At 33.3% G+C, this 24136-nt stretch overlaps 1 protein-coding gene across 1 annotated transcript in view; it reads right to left on the reverse strand.

Annotated features, from left to right (window-relative positions):
* The window catches only part of LOC148942251 (uncharacterized), a 41029-nt gene extending 18049 nt beyond the window's left edge, over positions 1–22980 (reverse strand). The window contains exon 1 of the mRNA XM_089103001.1: positions 22857–22980. Coding sequence (XP_088959127.1) covers positions 22857–22863 — 7 coding nt within the window. The 5' untranslated portion in view covers positions 22864–22980. The remainder of the gene's footprint in view (positions 1–22856) is intronic.
* Between the last annotated feature and the right edge of the window lie 1156 nt (positions 22981–24136).

A 24136-nucleotide genomic window follows, 5' to 3' on the forward strand; every position in this document is an offset into this window, starting at 1 on the left:
TATATATATATATATATATATATATATATATATATATATATATATATATATATATATATATATATAATTTCTGAGACCACACTGGCTAATCATGATAAACAAAAAATCGCGAAGAAAGGAAACGAGGACAATTAACAGCCAGTGAAAAAATTGAAAAATTATGCAAATATTTCGGTCAAGACCTCCGCTTGACCGTCCTCAGTGCAGAATAAAACTGATAAAAATTTAAAAACCAAACCTTAAAATAAAAACACCAAACTAAATTGGACGACCCTTTCTAGTAACGGTGAAAGGGATATATATATATATATATATATATATATATATATATATATATATATATATATATATATATATATATATATATATATATATATATATATATATATATATATATATATATATATATATATATATATATATATATATATATATATATATATATATATATATATATATATATATATATATATATATATATATATATATATATATATATATATATATATATATATATATATATATATATATATATATGGTACTCTTTCATTAGCTGGACTCTTTATATCTCAAACTCAAGAAACGTTGAAAAACCGGTTTTTCAACGGGATGATACAAGACTCCGCTGTAGAGAAATACAATGTATAGCGTGGTTTTAATTGCGTATACGATATTTAGTTTTGTTTTTTGGGGGGAAAAGAGGTACCTAGGTTAGCTTACGTATTTAATATATGCTATTCTTCCCCCCCCCCCACCCCCTAATGTGTAAATATATAGCCCAAATTTGTTTCTAAACTATTATATAGTTATCCTATTTTATTTCATTAGTATTAACAAAACTAACACTATATAAAAGAGTCCAGCTAATGAAAGACTACTATATATATATATATATATATATATATATATATATATATATATATATATATATATATATATATATATATATATATATATATATATATATATATATATATTCTGCATATTAAATATACATATATATATATTTTTCCCAAACAGAAAAACGCAAATCGGTATGATTATCATGTCAAAAAAATGTGTTTCTTATCCCAGTCACTTTCTCCATATTTTTCTGCCCATGTCTGCAAGATTTGATGCTCTTACCATAAAATGCACATGATTGATGCTTATATACCTAACTATTTGTTTTAATTAGTGGGGATGCATCTTAATATCATATTTCAATTTCTTGTTTCGGCGTTCATATTTTCAGTGTATGTGACTCATGCGTTAAAAATATATTCTTCAGTTGAATCTTGGTTAAATATATTTTAAAAAACATTTTATAGATAAATGAAAAACTAAAAAAGAGTTTTTATTGTAAATTTTACAATTAAAAATGTAATTTAAAAACTATGTATCGATTGAAACACATTTAATGAAAAATCGTAATGAACACTGTTAAAGTTTCTAATAGTCTTATCTTACATTTTCATATACATTTACAATTTTTGAATAGCCTCAACAGGGAGATCCAGTTAACGCCGGTCTTTCTAAATTGAGGTTTCAATTAGTAATTCAGGGTTGCCACCGTCAGTAGGATTTACTAGATCTAGTAATTCAGAGAATATAGTCAGTGATTCCCAGTGGTGCCAAACGTGGTACAATTGTACCATTTTGCTATATTTCACCTAGGGTTGCCACCGTCAGTAGGATTTTACTAGATCTAGTAAAAAAAAAAAAATCTAGTAAATTTCTGGAAATCTAGTAAAAACTTGTAAAAAGTCATGATTTATAGTAAACAAAACTATTTTTAATTTTCAATGAATTCAGGGAAAAAAATTATCGTAAATATATGACAACTTACAATTTTTGCTTGTCTGTCTCTTAAAAGACAGACAAGCAGTCACCTATTTTCATAAACAGACACTTTACTACCGGTGTCTAAAGGTCAACAAAATTATCTTTCTGTGTATCAAATCTTACCATCTAAAAATTAAGCTGTAATGACACTTGGATTTCTGATGATTGAGAATCTATTGGAATCAAAACAAAAGCCACCCAAAACAAAAACCACCCAAGGTGATTAGGTGAATCTCCTCAGTCTGAAAATTTTTATTGAGGAAAAAGCTGCTCAGAGAAATTAAAAGTAACATATATATATATATATATATATATATATATATATATATATATATATATATATATATATATATATATATATATATATATATATATATATATATATATATATATATATATATATATATATATATAACAGTTATCACTCCATTATATGCCAAAAAATTGTAGCTACCAAACTTTGAAAGCAGTAAAAGTTATCTTTTTTTTCAGAAATGCCAAAAATGATTCGCAAAATAGGTTGATCCGATAAACTTGAGTTATGAGCAAGTTTAATTAACGCAAACTTGAGTTTGCATTAATTAAACGGTGGAAAACGATCACGGAGGAAAACGATTCTCCGTCGCGTTTCACAGCTGGACCTCGAAAATCCGTGGAAATTTTGGAAAGCTTTGTCCCTTTTTAAAGATGCTGCTGGAAATGAACTGTTTCCATACTTGCCAAAGTTCTTTCTGACTCTATGTAGCTTGCCCTATTCAAGTGCTGGAGCAGAGAGACATTTCTCGATTTTGTCCGTCATAAAAACCGAAAATCGGAATAAGCAAATATCTCGACTGTTTCGGCCCATATGAAAACAAAGCAACTTGCCCTCAGGTCGTTAAGTGGAGTCCATGACAGGGTGATCCCCAGCGATTTGACTCGGGCTACCAAGAAATGGAAACAGGTGGATTCCTTGAGTCAGAATTCGACACTAGTCGATGCTTTAAATTCGGATGAGGACGAGGACGAGTAAAGCCTTTAAGTGCGACTTTTTTAATTATTACTACATGTTTTTCTTTTTACTATTAAATTTGTATGATTCACCTGACCGGGAGACCATTGACAAAATGGTATTTTTTAAACTAATTATTGTATGTTATATAAGTTTTCTTTTTCTTGGCAGCCCTAGTCCAATTTGAGGTGTACTTTTTAACTTACATAATTTTACAACTAAACCGGTAGCCGATTACGTCGTTTCCGTTTTGAAGTGACATGGATTGAATTGGTTTTTGATTCCCCAGAATACGAACGAGAAAGAATCTAGAAAATATCAGTTAAAAAAAAAATCATAAATTAATTGCTTTAAAATCTGCCAGACATCTTTGTAAGCAGCATGTCCCAAATTTAAAGTCCCAATTAGTGTTTTAAAACTGGCAAATTTCCTCCTAAAAATGTAAAATTGAAGGGTTTAGATTTCAAACCTAAAAACGGAAACTGGGGGACAAATTTCAAAAGCCGTCACTTTCAAACACACCTCAGATTCTTAGCACTTCATCGCCTGAATTGCTTCGTGATGAGTTGTAGCTGTTTGTCTTCGTTGATTGTTTTTTACCTTTTCAATATATCTGAATTCTATGACCTGAAGAACATTGATAAATTTAAAGCCGGGCTTCACCAGCAGAATTTCCAGAATCCAAGATTCCAGACTATTGTTTGACGTCTTGCATAGATAGACCGCATCTGGAATATGCAGCCTATCCAGTAGTACATCCAAATAATCCAAAAAAAGGGATTTTTGAACTTGTAGGTTTCCGGAATTTTCAATCATACTATGAAAACGAAAGAAAAGAGGAAAACAGAAAAAAAAGAAGAAAAAAGAAAAAAAATTGTGAAAATCGTAAAGATTATCCTTCTATAGAAGAAATCGATGGTTGATGGTGCGTGTGCGGCTTAGCCACACGCGCAAAAATTTTTTTTTGAGCATTTAGTAAAAACAGATGCGATCTAGTAAATTTTTCCTCTCCGATTTAGTAAATTCTTCCAGGTCAGGGTGGCAACCCTGATTTCACCTCTACTGATACAATTTAGTACAATCCCACAAAATATGGTACATTTTACAAAATTATTGAACAATTCAGTATTTTTGTCAGGGTTGCCACCTTCAGTAGGATTTTACTAGATCTAGTAAAGCAATCTAGTAAATTTAAAGGATTTAGTAAATTTTCCGAAATCTAGTAAAAAGTCATGATTTATTTATTTATTTTTTTTTTAAAATCATTTTTCGGCAAGTATCGTCGTTGCAGTGTGATGGACAATGAGATTTGCAAATAGGAATTTCTTAGTTCAATTGAAAGTGCTGATTTGCCACTGTATGACCTAAAGCTGAAGAATTTCACGATAAATTGCTAATTTAGGTTTGCTCAATACAGAAGGTATGTGCAATGGAACATCCCTGGTTGTTGCTGAGTATTTTTGTTATTTATGACGTCATACAAAATGATTCTTTGTCCTAACAGCTAAAGAAAAAAGCATAGAAAAAACGTCCGAATTAATGATGCACTAAAATGAATCACAGCGAGATCTGTGTTTAGTAAACATGCTATAACAAGCATCACAAATAAAAATTTTGAACAGCAAATTTGGCGTTTTAAACGATAGACGACGAAATCAGCTGTTAAAACACAAGCGACAGCATGGATCACATCGAATCGTAAACGAAATCTGAAGTTAAAAGAGAAGCAACAGCGAGAAGCAATATGAACTTCAGGAGAATACAAATCCTATAAGATGCATTCATGCCAAAATTCTTAATTCAACTGAATTTGCTGATTTGCCACCTCATGACAAAACTAAAGAGTTTTATCCCGTTGTGTACTTTCAACAAAAATATATAAGCTAAAAGTCAATATATAAAATGTATATATATCTGCATTTTAAAATACATGCTTATATCAAAGGCCTTGCATTGATCTCTAGAGTCCCAGGGGTCCATAAAATAGTCGTTGTTTCCAAAAAAGTTCACGTACAATTGTCCGATTGGCTGATAATAAACATCTTGTTAAAATAAGAACAAACGATATCATTAGGAATTAATTGTCGCAAATGAGATTGAGGCTGCCACAAAATATTGGTACACCCCATCACATTACAAAGCAGCAGCAACTGAGTTACCGGATAAGTGGCTCGATGGTTGATTTAAAATGATCTGAGAGGTAAGTAATGGTGGTGTAAGGGACGGGGTGTCTTATTTAAACTTTAAATGAGTGTGTACAGAAAAAATTACGGCACGACTATTCAGCTATACGGTGTTTTTTAATTCCGGGTGTGGAAAACCGAGAAGATTACTCCTAGGTACATTTGTTGGATTAAGGTCCTAGTTATGATAAGCAACATGTTAATATAGGAGAAATCAGGCTTTAGTTCTTCAGACAATTTAACGGTAAATTGGGGATTATGTAAGTTTCATCGCTATCATGGTTTTAGAGATAGCTGAGAACTTGCAAAGAGCAAACCAAGGCATGTAGTAACTGAAAGTTAATATAATAAAATCATCTTTTGAAAAGTTGCTTTTTTGGGGTATGGTGCCATATTTGATTTACTTAGCTGCTTATATTGAATGCAAAAATGATTATAGTATCTTAACAACAATTTTTTTTTCTTATAATTTTTATTATGATATACCGTTTCAAAAACGAGTATATACAAGCCTTCGGATCTGATGGTCTTTAGTTTAACAAGATATTGTTTATGCTGGAATGATATTAATAAAAAAATACAAATCGCTCATTTTATGATTAAAAAGTGCAGGGTATCAGTTATAGTAGTATGTGCCCCTGTAGATCCGACTGATGAAGATGGTAGTGACTCAGATAAATTTTACTTGCACCTACAGGAACAAATAAACAGGATCCTAGATAGAAACATGTTATTTTTATTAGGAGATTTTATCGCCTAGGTTGGTAGAAATAGGGATAGCGGGTATCCTAGCCTAAGTAAACTTGGTGTAGAAAAGAAAACAGTAATGTAGCAATGCAGGTTACAGCAACAGTAATGCAGGTTACAGACTGCAGCAGTTCTATAGGGATAACGATCTAGTTATAACCAATACAGTATTTGGTCATAAAATGGCCCATAAGTTAACATGCTTTTGACGTGATGGTAAGACAGCTAACGCTATTGATTATGTAATTGTAAACCGAAGACTGGCAGGATCAATACAATATACTAGGGTATATAGGATTGCCGCTATTGATGTTAAAAGTAAAGATCACCATCTAGTAGCGCCTAGGGTTGATTTAACGCTGAAATTTTGGAAGGATAACAGCCTCCCGGAAAATTATGGCGTTGGTAGATTCCAGGATGAGAATTCGAGAGAAATTTTCCTGGAAAAGTTGAACACTAAACTAGATAGTTTAAAATTTGAGAATGTAGAAGATGGATGGAATACATGATTTAATGGGATTTAAAAGTCATGATTTATAGTAAAGAAAACTTTTTTTTATTTTCTATTAATTCAGGGAAAAAAATTATCTTAAATATTTGACAATTTACAATTTTTGCTTGTCTGTTTTACAATTTACAATTTCGCTTGTCTGTCTCTTAAAGACACAGACAATCAGTCACCTATTTTCATAAACAACAGACACTTCACTTTCAGCGCCAAAAGGTCGACAAAAACATTTTTCTGTGTATCAAATCTTACCAACTAAAAATGAAGCTGTAATGACGCTTGGATTTGTGATGATTGGGAATCTATAGGAATAAAAACAGTAGCCAGTATAGCCACCCAAAACAAAAACCACCCAAGGTGATTTGGTGAATCTCCTCAGTCGGAAAATTTTATTGAGGAAAAAGGAGCCTGCTGAGAGAAATTAAAAGTAAGTAGAAATGTAACATTATATATATATATATATATATATATATATATATATATATATATATATATATATATATATATATATATATATATATATATATATATATATATATATATATATATATATATATATATATATATATATATATATATATATGTGTGTATGTTAAGAAACTGTTATTGCTCCATAATATGCTAAAAAATTGTATTTACCAAACTTTGAAAGCAGTGAAAGTTACCTTTTTTTCAGAGTTGCATAACATGATTTATTTTACTTGTAGATGGAAAGTTTATCATCCTTTCATCCTAGGGTAGAATTGAATTAATAAACAATACGTTTTTTAACTGAAAGTAAGGAGCGAGATTAAAAATTAAAACGAACAAAAGTTATTCCATATATGAAAGGGGCTGTCCCCTCCTCAACGCCTCCCTCTTTACGCTAAAGATTGACTTTCTCACGACTCTATCTTTTTAACAATAAAAAACTTTAGCGTAAAGAGCGAGGTGTTGAGGAGGGGACAGTCCCTTTCACATACTGAATAATTTTTATTCGTTTTTAAGTTTTAATGTCGCTCCTTACTTTCAGTTAAAAAAAACTTTTTTTTTATTTAATTTCTGAAAGTTTTTGAATTAATCTAGCTTTGATTTTGGCTCACCGTACATGAATAATTAAAACGAAAATTGTGTATTAATTTTACTTTTTTGGCTAAATGGCTTTCTTGAAATTTTGTTCTGACGTAACTTACGAATTAACTTACGTAACGAACTTCTATATTAGTATATTTTTATTACGTCTATTAGGGAGTTTGCCCCCTAGTCAATACTTTGCTCTTTACGCTAAAGTTCGAATTTTGTTCGAATCACAAACCCCTTAATCACAAAGGCCGGTTAATTAGAATAGAAAGTACTAATTAGAATAGAAAGTACTCTTTTGAAAGTACTAAAAAATACTTTAGCGAAAAGGGCGAGGTATTGACAAGGGGGCGAACCCCCTCATATACGTAATAATTTCTGTTTGTATTAAGTTTAAATGTTGCTCCTTACTTTCAGTTGAAAAAACTAGTTTTTTTATTTAATTTCTGATCGTTTTTTAAATAATGCTGGGAAATCCGGCGCCCCCTTCATAGAAATGTCCCTTGCCCTAAAGAAACATCCTCGATGGAGGGATCCTCCCCCGTACCCCCCTCCGCCGACCCCCCCCCCTCCGAATAAAATCCCTCCTGAAACGTCTTTATACCTCCCATTAACCAACACTATATGCAAAGAATAGGGAAAGTTCATAACTTGCAGCCCTTCTTCGGGAGCTGTGGGGGATTAAGTCATCCTCAAAGACATGTTTATTACATTTTTGACTATGCTGAACAAAATGGCTATCTCAAAATTTTTATTGGGTGACTTTGGGCAAAAAAACGAGCGTGGGAGGGGGCCAAGTTGCCCTCCATTTTTTTGGTCACTTAAAAGGGCACTAAAACTTTTAATTTCAGTTCAGATGAGCCCTCTTACGATATTATAGGATTACTGGATCGATACGATCACCCCTGGGAAAAAAAACAACAAAAAAACAAACAAACAAACAAATAAACACGCATCCGTGATCTTTCTTCTGACAAAAATACAAAATTCAACATTTTTGCAAATAGGAGCCTGAAACTTCCGCAATCGGGTTTTCTGATACGCTGAATCCGATGGCGTGATTTTCATTAAAGTTCTATGACTTTTTGGGGGTGTTTTCCCCTTTTTCGAAAATAAGGCAAATTTTCTCAGGCGCGTAACTTTTTATGGGTAACACTAAACTTAATGAAACTTATATATTTGAAATCAGCATTAAAATCTGATTCTATTGATGTATCTATGGGTATCAAAATTTCAGTTTTTAGAGTTTCGGTTACTATTGAGCCGGGTCGCTCCATACTTACATTTAGTTACAACGAACTGTTTGACTAAAGTAAATAGTAATATTTGTGGGTAGGGGCAATTGCGGGTGGGGAACTCGTAATTGATTCAAGGTCTAAAGCTATGATATAGGTTTGATACATGAATACATTTTTATTGTTGTTAGATATTAAATAATCTTCCCATTATTTATATTTGAGTCTCTTAAGTAAAATGACTGCTGACCACTGTAATAGGTGATAGTCATGAACCTGAGGGCTTCTTCTCTTCTGAATGAGATGAAATATGGTTTCAGTCTTCACAGGGGCGGATCCATGATTTTTTTAGGAGGGGGGGGGGAGCAAAATAAATTGATCCGAAAAAAAATATTTTAGGGGGGGGGGCAAAATAGGTTGATCCGATATACCTGCGTTATGAGCAAGTTTAATCAACGCAAACTTGAGTTAATTGAGTAAATTGTACTGGTTGAGACTACGCTAGGGGGGGCACCCCTTGGATTTGGCACTGTGTCTGCATTTGATTACTCAGATTCTGCAACAGGGATGATGTCCTGTGTCAGGCAAATGGCAGACTCATGTAAGTATTTGGCTGTACCTGTGTCAGTGATTAAATAAATAAAAATAGGTTTTTTCAACTGAAAGTAAAGAACAACATCTAAATTTAAAGTGAACATAAATTATTTTTTATAATTAATTTTTAATAAATTAAATTTAAATAATAAATTATTTAAAGCGAACATAAAATATTTTTTTCAGTAAAGTGCAAATTTTGTTCTGGCCTTGGGAAGGCATAGGGGTTTTGCGCCCAACTTATGTTAATTTCTGCTCGTTTTGAGTTTGACTCGGTAATTAATTTTAATTACACTTGCATGATGGTGACGTGGCTGGAAAGATCCCACAGCTTGAATTCCTCCATAAAAAAGTTCAGGGTCCTTTCAACAACAAAACCTACCATCCAGGTCATGATGGGAGCTCAGGATCTCTGCGGATCTACCCTAAGAAATCAACCGCTCGTGTGCTGGCGACAGCGGAGAATCAGGGTTCATGCCAAGTATGCAAAGAAAAAATGCACGACTAGAGTGCAGAGAGAGCTGCGTCAAATTTCACTTGCAACGGTGCTACGATCAATTCCATGCCTAACTTGGATTCATCTTTTATACTAATTTTCAATAAAAATGACAAAAGACATGTATCCATATATTTCCTAGACAACATTACCACCCAACGTTCCCACATGGGAACATAGCACCATGGTTACACCGTTGGTGCGAAAAAATATTTTGCACCACTAATCTTTAAGTTAGAACTCTATTTCACTGCACTGAAGCAAGCACCGCATAATTTTACCAGTAACTGGTCTTGGGCATTAATGAGTTAAGACAGATATCTTCCGTATTCATTTTTCGTTATATATTTCCATTAACCCACGTACCTAATAAAATAGATTTGCTGAGTGCATTAGGAAGGGGTTCCTTCCCCCTCTATGCGTGACAACCCTGCTTCTCCGAACTTTAGGTTGATGTTCACGATATTCAAGACGACATTGTTGCTTTGAGCCATAAAATGGCTTAAATATTAGCTTGGTGTGGTTTAAATTTTCTCTTTTGCTTCAAAATGGAACTAGAACTCAAAATGTTTGTTCTAATGAAGGAATTTTAGGTTTTTAGTGACAATCCTTCTAAAGATCAAATTGTAAAAACAGTTTTCCTTCCTTAAAGGTTTAGATAACTATTGGCAAGAATTTCAGTACCCTTCATGGCTATGAACGGTTTCATCTCTTCCGTGAGTATTTGCCCCCTCCCCTCAAACCAAAAAAAGATACACCCTTCAAGCTACAAAATTAAATGTCTAAATAAATTCTGGAACCTCTGAGTATTTCAGCAAGCAAGCCAACAAATATTTAACTTCACTGGAAAAGAAAATTATAGAAAAAAATATTTTCAATGACCGTAGTGAGCAAAACAATGGTCATAGCTGATGGCCTGAACAAAAGGCAACTGATGAGTGATGAGCCAAAAATAATGCAAGAGACGCAACAGTAATGCAACTAAGATGAGTAGGGCTGACACCCTCCGTGCATTCTAGAGACCAAAAATAATTTGCACTTTAGAAAACAAAATGCATTTTAAATTATTTTTTGTTTTTTAACTTTAAGAAATCTCAAGTTATTAAGAATTGTCAGCAATTAATATCAGCAAATATATTTATGGTGGCTGGCGTTTATCCCCCCCCCGTCCTTGGTGATTACCATACCAGAACAAAACCCCCCAGAAAATACCATCCCCGTGAAAAATACCCCCAAGGAAAATGCCCCAACCCCCGGAAAATACCCCCTGCAGAAAATAACCCCCCCCCTCCCCACAGAAAATATACTTCCAGAAAAAAGCCCCCGTGGAAAATACCCCACGTGGAAAATAACCCCCCCCGTAAATACCCGGTATTTTTATAAGTTTTTTTTTTTGTTTCGTAAATAATGCGCTTTTTAAACTTAATAGAAACCAGACTTGTAGCTTGTAGTTTCATAGATCTAGGTCTCATCAGCACTTCACAATATATGATTAAACCCCCAAGGGTATGGCCAAAGGATCAGGTCACCCCTCCCCCCCACGGCTGTAGCTTTTGATAGCCTCAATTTTGTAAAAAATAATTTTAATTGTAAGTTGATTTGATCACAAACAGCTGATGGCATTAAGTTGAAACTTTCAGGGCTTGATGAATTGGATATTGGACTTTACTGAGGTTCATACATGTTTCTCCATGGTCTATTATGCAACAAAGAACAGCCTCAATAAGTCACTGGAATAATTCTTGGAAGTACTAAAATATTGGGCCAACGTGTGAAGGAAGCGAGACAAACTCCGACATCCCCCAGTTTCCAAATATCGGTTTAGCATTTTAAGCACATGGTCTTTAGACAAGAAAGGTAGCGTACTTTTTTACAATTTTGTTACCCCTTCCCCACGCTTTTATTTTACGCAATATAAGCGTATTCTTTCTTGTCAATGTTTTATAAATTATCCTCTCGTTTTATCCTTAATTAATTCTTTTTTTTTATTTACTTTTCCTGTGAATATGATACAAAGGACTCCGAATTGGTGCAGGCCCTTGATTGGCCCTAGAAAATCTTCCCTCCTGTGTTGCCAGGTTGGGCTATTTCCCGCCAATTGGGCTATAAAATTTTCACCTTCGCGGGACAAGTGACTAAAAACTCGCGAGATGGGTTTTTTGGGCTATAATGTTTCAAATCTCGCTACTTTTGGGATAGAAATTTAATTCACTGGACCCCCCCTCCCCCCCCCCCAAAAAAAATCATGTGTGTTATATCTGTTTGGTCATTTAGCTTCTATTGAGTCTTGGATCACAATATAATTATAATGTGTCTTGGACTGTGGTTACCCCTTTCTAAGTTTGGGATACCCCACCCCAAATCTTCCGATTTGGTGCAGACCCTTGATTGGCCCTAAAAAATCTCCCCTCCTGTGTTGCCAGGTTGTGTTATTTCCCGCCTATTGGGCTATAAAATGTTTGCCTTCGCAGGACAAGTGACTAAAAACCCGCGAGGTGGGTTTTTTGGGCTATAATGTTTCAAATCTCGCTACTTTTGGGATATAAATTTAATTCACTGGACCCCCCCCCCAATAGATAATGTTTGTTATATCTATTTGGTCATTTAGCTTCTTTTGAGTCTGGGATCACGATATAATTATAATATGTCTTGGACTGTGGTTAACCCTTTCTAAGTTTTGGATACCCCACCCCAAATCTTCATCACCATTCCTTGGAAATAAAAGTATATAGGCAGTTTACCGTCCCCAATAAAGATAATATATACGCATTATACCCTAACACCTTTTTTCTGAGAAACATACCAGGCTTCTATCACATATTATCGTCATCATGCAGGGGACCTCGTATCTATGATAATCTTTTAGAAGAAATGACGTCACTTCCATTTAAAAAAAAATTAAGATGGTAGAAGGTCTGACGTCACTTTCTTTTAAAAGCATTTCAGATGATAGAACGTATAACGTCACTTATAATATAAGGCATGATTATGACTAAGAATGCATAGTTTGAGTTTACCTAGCAAAGAGAAAACAGCTATTTTATCATGTTATTTGGAAAAGTTTTAAGGGCACCAAGATATTCTGATGAGGTGATTTGGCTTGATGGAAAAAGACAGATTTGGACACATAATGGCGAATCCTGGCATCTGTTGGAGGAAACTTTATTCAAACAGCCTGATGATTCCTATTCTAGACCTGTTCAAGACAGGTTATTTGGAAAAGTTTCAAGTGCACCAAGATATTCTGATGAGGTGATCTGGCTTGAAGGAAAAAGACAGATTTGGACCCGTACTGGCGAATCCTGGCATCTGTTGGAGGTAACTTTATTCAAACAGCCTGATGATTCCTATTCTAGACCTGTTCAAGACAGGTTATTTGGAAAAGTTTCAAGTGCACCAAGATATTCTGATGAGGTGATCTGGCTTGATGGAAAAAGACAGATTTGGACCCACACTGGTGAATCCTGGCATCTGTTGGAGGGAACTTCATTCAAACAGCCTGATGATTCCTATTCTAGACCTGTTCAAGACAGTACTGCTACTGAAAGTCCCTTGTCCTTGTGCAATTTCCTTAATGACTGCTGTATAAAACATGAATCTTTCTCTTTCTACAATTAGCCATGTCTTGATGCAACCTACTGCAAAATGATGTAACCCCTCCATAATAGCTAAAAACAAATGAAAAGATGCAAAGACGATTTGCTTGCCTATTCCGTAATAAGGACAGAATGGACGCTATTTGTAAACTATAATTTTTGTTTTAAATTTTTATTCTTGGCTCTTCTCCTCTCCCATTTTCACAACTGTGGCCAGTTCGTGTTTCTGAAAGCTTTAAAAAGCTTTCGAATTTTCTTAAGAGTATTGGTCCTGACTTTTGCGCGAAACTTTTGCCAAATTTACAATTCGCATTATGAGCCCTTGACCCCTATTGTCAGTGGAAAAGAATTTTGATGATCTGGATAATCACAGGAATGACAAACTTTTTGTTTAGATTACGGTCTTATGAAAAATTGTATCCCTTGAACAACTCTTTGGCCTTACACAATTTTATTTATTTTGGACAGGAGAGAAATTGTTGACACTCCTATAGGTAAGTATTTTTTTATTTTTTTTTTTTTTTTTTTTATAAAAGTAGGCAAAACAAATATAATATGTCAACAATTTTATTTACACAATTAATATAACAAAAATTTTGATTTCAGTTCCGAAAATTATTTAACATTCTCAAGAATATCCCACACTAGGATAATATGACACTTTTATATACACATTTAAAGTAACAAATACGTTCATTTTATTTCCCCCCAAAATTGAAATCCTTAATAATATCCTTCACCTTTGTTGCTTGTCTTCCGTAATCTGAAATAAACACTTTAAAGTGATTTTTTTTTAACAGTGTGGGAATTATGGGATCATAATCCGGTATGGGATCAAGTAATTGAGAGGCAAATATTTAAATGGCTGGGGCACGGGTAACCCCCTTTAAAGGTACAGAGAGATCACGGTTGCGTGTTAAATTTAAGCCCCCCCCCTAAAAATGTATGCTTCCAATAACAAATAATATGCGTAAACAGTTTTTAAATTTTGAAACTTAAATACCTTTCCCCATGGGCTGTTTAAGGTTATGATTTATTTCCATCAACCCATGTACCTAATAAAATAGATTTCCCGAGTGCATTAAGAAGGGGTTCCTACCCCCTCTATGCGTGACGCCCCTGCTTCTCCGAAATTTAGGTTAATTTTGACGGTATTCAAGCCGACATTGTTGCTTTGAGGCATAAAATGGCACTTATATATTAGTTTAGTGTTGTTTGATTTCCTGTTTTGCTTCAACATGGAACTAGAACTCAAAATGTTTGCACTAATGAAGGAACAACAAAACAACAACAAAAAACGATGAACCCTTCAAGCTACAAAATCAAATGTCTGAATAATGTCTGGGACCTCTGAGTACTTAAGCAAGAAAGGCATCCCATATTTAACTTCACTGGAAAAAAAAATTCAAGAAAAAAGTATTTCCAATGACCGTAGTGAGCAAAGCAAGAGAAATTGCCGATGGTTCAAAAATGGTCCTATTATGAATGAACCCATTGTATGGACCGAAGGACTTGGCTGGAAATTAATTTTAAAACTTTTTCCACGAAAAGTTATTCAAAATAAACCAAAATGATCAGAAATAAAGTCAAGTAGTCGTCCAAGCCTAATCAAAGCCGGCTTTTAGTCTTTTGCACCCCTAAGCCCAAGCGTTCTAGGCATTCATAGACCAAAGCGATTTACGGGGAAATACCCAAAAATTCGGGGATTGTTGATGGCCTGAATAGAAGGCAACTGATAAGGGATGAGCCAAAAGTAATTTAAGAGATGCAAGAGACGCAAAAGTAATGCAACTAAAATGAGTAGGGCTGACAGCCTCCATGCATTCTAGACACCACACAAAATTTGCACTTTACTGAAAACCAAATGCACTTTACTGAAAACCAAATGCATCTTAAATGTTTTCTCGTTTTCTCGAACAAAATGTTTTCTCGAACCCCAAATATGTACCTTAAAATCCTGAAAATTAAGAGGAATTAAATATCAATTTCTACCAACCACTCCCCTGGCCCTTCTTTATAACTAATTCTGTATTTACCCGAAGGCTCAATGAGGGTTTTAAATGTTTGAATTAATTAAGACCCAATTTTTCACAGTGTTAGAGATTAAATTGCTTCTGTTATTTTTTATTTAACTTATACATGGTGGAGTTTACAATGGAAGAGTTTCATTGCAATCAATAGAAGGAGAATAGCAATTGTTGCAATCATTTTAGGTTAGGTTAGCTTAGTGAGAAAGCCCTGTTTGGATTTTCTCAAAAAGCTAACTGTACATTCAAACCATTTAGACGATGAAATTGGAAATGATGTATGACAATGCTTTTTTGAAAAATAATTTGTAGGCTTCATTCTTTGAAATAAAAAAAGAAGTGTATGCTTATCTCTGTTCTGCCGATATAAACTAACGAGTTGTATTTCATATAGCCTGATTTATGCTGAAATATATTAGTGAAATGATTATTATAAGAGTAAAACATTAACAAACAATAATATTATGATGATTATTATTGCGAAATAGAAAAATTACAGAAAGGTACAGAAAGATCACGGTTGGGTGTTTACGGCAGGGTTGCCACCGTCAGTGGGATTTTACTAGATCTAGTAAAATAAAATAATCTAGTAAATTTAGAGGATCTAGTAAAACTCACGAAATCTAGTAAAAAGTCATGATTTGTAGTAAACACAAATTTTGTTATTTTACACGAATCCAGGGGAAAAAATTAGGGTCTTTTCATTACAAAATCTGGTTTCGATTATGTCAGATATTATAGCCACTATTGCTCTCATTTTTGCGATTTCGCATCAACCCTAGAGCTTTAAAATCTCTAATTTTCTCTAGGCTTCTTCTTGATACTCTCTTTGAAGGGCAAACTATTTAAAATAAGGACTGGTATGCCGGCTTAATTTGTATTCAGAAAATTTTCCCAAACTCTCAAAACAACTCCTATCTTTTTTAGTTAGCCTTGTCCCATTTTAAAGACGATACTGGAAAAGTACTTTTTACGTACTTGCCCAAGTTCTTTCCGACTCTCTTCAGGTTGCCCGATTAAAGTTGCGGAATAGAACTAAAGTTCTTGATTTTGTCGGTCACCAAATCCAAAAATCTGATTAAGCTAAATGTCACGAGTATTTCGTCCTTGATGAAAACGAAGCAACTTGTTCTCAGGTTTTCAAGCGGAGTACATGACTGGGTGATCCCCAGCAATTTGACTCGGGCTATTAAGAAATGGAAAGAAGTAGATCCCTTCAGTCAGAATTCGACACTAGTGGATACTTTAAATTTGGATGGGGCCGAGGAGGATTAAAGCGTCTTAAGTGCGACTTTTTTTAATTGTGACTAAATATTTTTCTTCTTACTTTCCGATTTGTTTGATTTACCAGACATTAAGACTATTGACACAATGTTATTTTTTTAAATTAATTATTGTATGTGATAAAAGTTTTCTTGTTCTTGGCAGCCCTAGTCAAATTTAAGATGAACTTTTTATTTTACATAATTTCAAATCTAAACCGGTTGTCATTTACGTCATTTCTTTTTTGAAGTGATATAGATTATATTGGTATTTGATTCTCTTGAATACGAACGAGAGAGAATTAGGAAAAAAATCAGTTAAAAAAATCCTAAATTAATTGCTTTAAAATTTGCCAGATTTCTTTGTAAGCAGCTTATCCCTTATTTAAAGACCAGCCCAATTAGTGTTTTAAAACTGGCAAATTTCGTCATAAAATGTAAAACTGAAGGGTTTAGATTTCAAACCTAAAAATGGAAACGGGGGGACAAATTTCAAAAGCCGAACACGCCTCAGATTCTAAGCACTTCATTGACTGAATTTCTTCACGAATATTAGTTGTAGCTGTTTTTCCTCGTTGATTGTTTTGTAATTTTTCAATATATCTGAATTTTATGACCTGAAGTCCATTGATAAATTTAAAGCCGGGCTTCATAGCTGACAAATTCAAAGCCGGGCTTCGTAATGATTTCCAGAATCCAAGATTTCAGACTATTGTTTGACGTCTTGGATACAACGCATCTGAATTATAACGCATATTCAGTAGTACATCCAAATAATAAAAAAAAAAAGGATTTTTGAACTTATTGGTTTCCGGAATTTTCAATCATACAATGAAAACGAAAGATAAAAGAGAAAAAAAGAAAAAAAAAGATTGTGTAAATCCTATTGATTATCCTCCTATAGTAAAAATCAATCTTATAGAAAATTTTTTTTTACCATTTAGTAAGAACAGATGCGATTTAGTACATTTTTCCTCTCAGCTTTAGTAAATTCTTCCAGGCCAGGGTGGCAACCCTGTTGAAAACCCTACAATTCACGCCAAGACTTATACCTGACGGTATGATGACTCAAAATTTTCCCTCCAACCACCGTAAATTTTACTCCAATCACCGCAGTTAAAAGCTCAAGTTTTGCAACTTAAAAAACAATATGGCAGTAGTAGAATAGGCTGATGCCTGAATTCAGAGTAACCAATTCAGATTGTGAAGTATGATCTTACTTCTAGCACAACTTCAATCCTGTATTTCAATGGTTTATGCCAAAATTCATTGTTTCTCTTTATCAATGTCCTACAGCCGTTGTATAGGCTACCAAGGCTAAAAAAATCCCTGTAATAACATTCTATTTTGCTGAGACATTGATTGCAAGTTAAAAATAGGTTTATTTGTAAAGCTAAGTAGAAAAAATATCAAACCTAGTTTTTGATCAAAAATTGATTCCTTTACGAGGGACTAGAGACTTACCGGTATAGAATAAAGGGAACTAGATGATCAATTTATTTTTCTTTTTGCGTATTACGAATGCAAATCACCTTAATGAATGCAATCTAACCTGCAGTAGTGGCATAATGGTTTTAAAAAAATTTTGATTGACGGGTGTATCTATAATCTACGAGCGCAAAGCAAGTCCTTGGGGCCAGAAAAACGTAACGTAGGAAAAAAAAATTGGGAGACATACCCCACCCCCAAATATGTATTTTACCGATTGGCTTGGAACTTGTATCTTCTAGCAATTAGACTAAAGGAACCCCAATGCAAAAGACAAAAATAGAACAAAAATATTCGTTTTCGAAAGAAGGGGCCCAGCACAAGGATAACAGATTTCCCCACCGGCCCCTTTGATTAAAAGAGGAGAATGTGAAAACTTGGCGTGGGGGATGATTCAATATTTGAAGCTTTAGTACTCTTTTAAAGGATAGAAAGCAGTTGGAGGGCTCCAGAGAAGTCCGACAGAAATACTGAGATTGTCATTGTAGTCAAAAATGTCAAAGGATCTAACAAGTCTTTCTCCTGTTTCAAAATAAATCTTATAGCCCTAGGGTGAGTCGGCCAAAATTATTCAAACTTTTATTCCTAATTTTCCTCATGGTTTGTGGAGGCATCAGTTTTCCCTAGAGAAATGATTCCAAGATATATAATCTTAAGCAACTTCAACGGAAGTGCTGAAATAAGTCGATTAATATATAATGGAATATTTGACTACAGTCAAAATTGTACCCTACTACAACAATACATACCATCAGTGACGCCAAACGTGGTACAATTGTACCATTTTGGTACAATTCAACTCTACTGGTACAATTTAGTACAATCCCACAAAATATGATACCTTTTACAAAATTATGGTACACTGTAGTACAATTCAGTATTTTTGTGCTGTTGTTTGAATTAGTTCCTGTATAAGCAATTTTATTCGCCCTGATCATCTTCGCCATCGTCCGCATAAAAGAAAAACACGAACTCTCCATCTTCCTTATTTCGCGAACAAACACTTCTTGCTTCCAAAGATTGGACAAAAACATTTCATTGTGACTCGTCTTACCGATTGAAAATCAAAATCTGACAGTAAAGCTATGATGCCACTGGATTCGGGATTGTCGGGAATCTAGTGGAATCAAAACAAAAGTCAAGCACCCAGCCATATATATATATATATATATATATATATATATATATATATATATATATATATATATATATATATATATATATATATATATATATATATATATATATATATAAAAATATATATATATATATATATATATATATATATATATATATATATATATATATATATATATATATATATATATATATATATATATATATATATATATATATATATATATATATATATATATATATATATATATATATATATATATATATATATATATATATATATATATATATATATATATATATATATATATATATATATATATAAATTATAAAGATGTTCTGCAACAGCTGACTCAAACGTTTCTGGTGTTTTGTTTTGTTTTAGAGAGCAATTTATGGCATTCTTGTGTTGCTGTAGCCTATTTTCTAAAATCCATGCTCTTGTGGTAAATTTTATGTGGGAAGAACACAACAGATTTTAGAAAATAGGCTACAGTAACACAAGAATGCCATAGATTGCTCTCTAAAACAAAACAAAACACCAGAAACGTTTGAGTCAGCAGGGCAGAACATTTTTATAATTTTTTTAACCAGATTATTTTGTTTGATCAAACAAAAAATAGTAAATATGTCTGCAAGGCTTTTACAAAGTTTCGGGTTAATTATAGAAATAAAAAAATTAATGAATGGGGGTATTAGCATCATTAGAGATGAAGGGATATTTAGGATCGGTTCAATTTACAATAGTTTGATTAAAAAGACAGGTAAAAACCAGTACTGATTTTAATAATAGTTCTGAAACGAAAGATGACCTTGCGAACAAAGGTCAGAATGGGTTAAATTCTGGGAAAAATAAATTAGCCGTAGCTAAGCTTGCAAGCAAACGAATCCGTTCAATTTATAATTCAAACATTGGTTGATCAGCTTCTGAGATTTAATTAGGGGTTATGGACCGGGAGTTAGCTGACCTTTATTGTTTTGGTTTAAGTATAAATATATTCTTCATTTTTTGATAGATTTCCATTTATATACTGTGAGGAGGCGTGTTTGAATCAATATAGACATTCGGTTTTGTTTATACGCCAGTGAATGGAAGTGTTTATTTAATAGGTGAGTTTTGTTTCCTATTTATTTATATATTTTCTTTTGTTGTTTTTTTTCTCTTTATGTGTTTAGTATGTTTTTATTTTGATGTAAGTTAAGGTTTTTAAAAAGAAAATTTTTTGTTTCAGTTATTTCTTTTCGTTTTTTTCCGCTAAGAAAGGCTCCTGGACGTGGGGCCGAAATATTCGGAGTATTTTTGTTTAATTAAGTGTTTATTTTATTGTATTCACTACTTTATAAAAATTAAAACCCGTTTTTCTTGCTTAATTTTTCGTAAATGGAAAAGCAGTTCTAAGAAATTATTTACGTATGCTACATTTTCCATACTTTTGGTAAGGTGCACCGTTAATTATTATTGGCTTTACAAAATCGATTGGTAAAATCTGAGAAATTCCCTTGACCTCACCTTTTCAGTTTATCCCTATCTAAAAAAAAAAAAAAAAAAAAAAAAATATCGTCAACAATGAAAAGCAATAAAAATACCAACAATTTGGTTAGCTTGTACTTAGTCGTCGAAATCAAGTAGTTTAATGTTTCCGGTTTAATGTTGTTATAGTCGAAAATTACAAACTGACGTGCCTGGGCATAAGTAATGTTAAAAGTTACTGTGTGAAACTAATTTTATGTTTCCTAAGAACTGCATTACTGCCTCAATCGCAAATGTAAATTTTAATATTGTTAATGTTGACCCAAAAAAATGCTGACCCAAACAACAGCTCTCTCGACTTTCAAAATTACAATTAAACGTTTTAATCCTTACTTTTTAAAACATTCTCCAATATTGTTCATTATGGTAAGTAGGGGTTCTACCCTCGCAAAAAGAAGGTAATAAATTTCCAAGAACATAGAAGAAAGCTGACAAAACATGAACACCAAAAACTTACACCCTGGAAAGTTTTACTATAAAACGAATTGATTCCTTTTCTTCAACAATGCGCTATTTTTTTTAAATAATTCTCAATGTATATACCACAACATGATTTTTATTTACAGAAATTAAACCAATTCAAAAACGTAGGAAATTTATTTTTATCCTATGGGGAAAGCTAAAAAGTAAGCAAATAACTAATTTCAAGCTTAAAATAAAAGCCTACAGTTTTTCTAATCTCTTACTTCATGGGGATAGTGAAGTAGCACCTACACGGATGCTTAGCCCCCTTCGGCTACAAAAGGTTCATTGCGTTTAATTTAATTAAGGTGATTTCTAGTTTTAGTACAATTTTTAAGTAGTCTTTTGACTACTTACTAATATTATTTGTTAATAAGATTAGTTAATTAATTAACTGATTAAGATTATCTAATTAATCAAAAACATTGTTAAAAGTAAAGATTAATTTAAAATTACGGACTAAGAGCTTACAAAACTGAGATCCCAGAGGATCACCAAGGATTACTGAGACCCCAAAAGATCCTTTCAATAAAGTCCTCACAATAACTCATGAAAAAAGAAACAAAAAAAAATTATACTTTCAGAATGGTGCCCTAATAATGTAAAAATCTAGAAGAAAAAATTTTCATCAGAAAATCTATGCATTAAAAATTATCAAAAGGTTTCTTACCATAGTTTGAATAAAAATGAAATAAAGCTATTAATTAAAATGAGTGCTTATAGTTTGGCCCTGGGCCAAAGAAGAAAGTTTATCGGGAGATAAAGTTCGAGGGCTGGTCCTTATTTTTGTCCTATGCGTGGAGGTTTAGACAAGAGCGTTTATCACTTGATGTGTGATTGTGAGGAGCTGAGTGATTGGAGACTTGAAGTGTTTGGTAGGGGTGATTATGATTTTGAGCGGTTGGTGAGAGTGCGTGCGGATGAGTGTTTTATGGGGGTCAGATGCTTGACACGGTTCCGGTAAAATTCTACTTTATCTACTTTTGGCTATCTTGGAAAGGGGTTAGGTTAGGAAAACGAACCTTTCAGGGATGGGCCTACAGGCTAAAGTATATCCTGGGAAGGTATTTTGAAGTACCTACATCCACTACTCCCTTTAGAGGGTCCTGGCCTTTGATGATCTTTAAAAATCTGTGTGTTATAAAAGTGAATCGATGTTACCGTTCAGCTGGACTCCCTAACTATGGGCCCATTTTCATGGGGAAGAGAACTGGATCACAGTCGTTACTTCACGTCAACCATGTTTTTACGCTTGATTTTTGCAACGAAAGCGTGTTTTGCTTTAACTTAAGATACTATGTAATTAAAACAAATATTCATTATTTGTATAGCATTCAAAGCCATATGTTTTTTTTTTTTTTTTTATTTAAGACACACTTTTACAGAATCTTTAAAACTTCGTGACACAAATGATTGTTATATTTGGATTCAGGATGAAATTTGATTCTAAAGGTATGTATTTTTAGCTATCTTATTATTGAGTTAATCAGAAAAGTTGCCAAAAGTAGGGCTTGTAGTTCATTTAATGGAGAAAGGGTTATAGGGAAGAAGTGATCAAAAAGTTTCGTGGCGCTTAATTAAGGCTCTAGAAATTTTTCTTTAACCTGACAACTAAATTTGAATTCCTTTATTGTTTTTAGTGTTGAAAACCAGATAGTAAAAAAGGAACGAAACTGTACTGACAAAACCTATATTAAATAAAAATACATCATTTACCGTTCATAGTTTTGGTATTTTCCACATTGAACAACACAAATAAGCTGGCTGCATGGGAAATTAAGGGAACTCATTGCAATGCAATCATCAGTGATTGCGTTGATGAAACGTTTTCGAAGCGTATGAAGTAATACGGGACCTCACCAGAATCAGAATCTGAAATTTAGTCAAATCTCACCCAGTTGTGAGTTAAGAAGAACACCAAGAAACAAGTTTGAAAATTTAGCTGAGAAAGGAGGGGGAGGTTTGAACATTTGCTTAACTTGAGAGTGAGGAGCGCCTGAAGTGCCAGTTTCAAACCACACTTTTCAAAAAAAAAACAGTAGTTAAAGTGTGTTGCAACTACACAAAAGATTTTGCAAACCATGGCAGGTCTAGATAAAAAAATAAGATACCTAAAGAATATAAATAGAGGAAGAATAATGAAAATAAAGCCAAGCAGTGCCAAGAAATGCCAAGCATTTCATGAACATGAAAATAAAGCCAAGCAGATACAAAAAATTGGAAGATTGAATTGTCTTAAAATGAGCTGTCAAGACTGGTAGTAAAAAGAAGCCCCCCGCCCTTTGTAACTTCATAGACTTCTTTCGCCGGCAAAAATTAAATGATTTTCCTTATGAACGAGCCCTCACTGCCTACGTATCCACAAGGGATAACCCCCTTGGATCTCCCTAGCTTCCACCTTGATTTATACGAATTAATTAAGCGTAACAAGTCATTATCATTTCAGACGGTGGTGTCTCCGCTTTAACTCCTCTGTCTCCTTGTCTCCAACTCCCAGCATCCTGGACGTGCAATTACTTACTTTTATACAGATTACACGTATTTACATATAATTAAAAATTGATATTAATTACATGTAATTAATAATTGACAAACGGTAAAATAATTAGCAAAAAAATGCCTAATATTTCTGCACGGCCTTAACACCATATAGCCTTTAAAACTGCTTTTTACACCAAGAATAATCTATTGTATTTATAAAAGTTCAAATTGCAGCTGAGTAGCAACTACGGAAGTACTATTACTACTTCCAACTCACTGCAGCACCAAGCCGCCTGAGGCAAACACAACTACGGGCGCTCCTTCTTAATCCCAATCTATTCAAAGTCTCCCTTTTTCTCCAACCCAAGAAGTTCCCATTTCCCTTAAATCTTTCCTTACGACAAATAATAGTTGTAATAGGCGTTTTGGCACAAATCCAATAATTGTAATTCTTTCTCACCCTCCCCTCATCTAATATCTATTGTACTTTATTACTAACAATTTTATTACTTATT

Source organism: Artemia sp. Qi Xiang Cuo, chromosome 17, assembly GCF_049724085.1.
Source record: "Artemia sp. Qi Xiang Cuo chromosome 17, ASM4972408v1, whole genome shotgun sequence".
In the NCBI taxonomy this organism is placed as follows: domain Eukaryota; kingdom Metazoa; phylum Arthropoda; class Branchiopoda; order Anostraca; family Artemiidae; genus Artemia; species Artemia sp. Qi Xiang Cuo.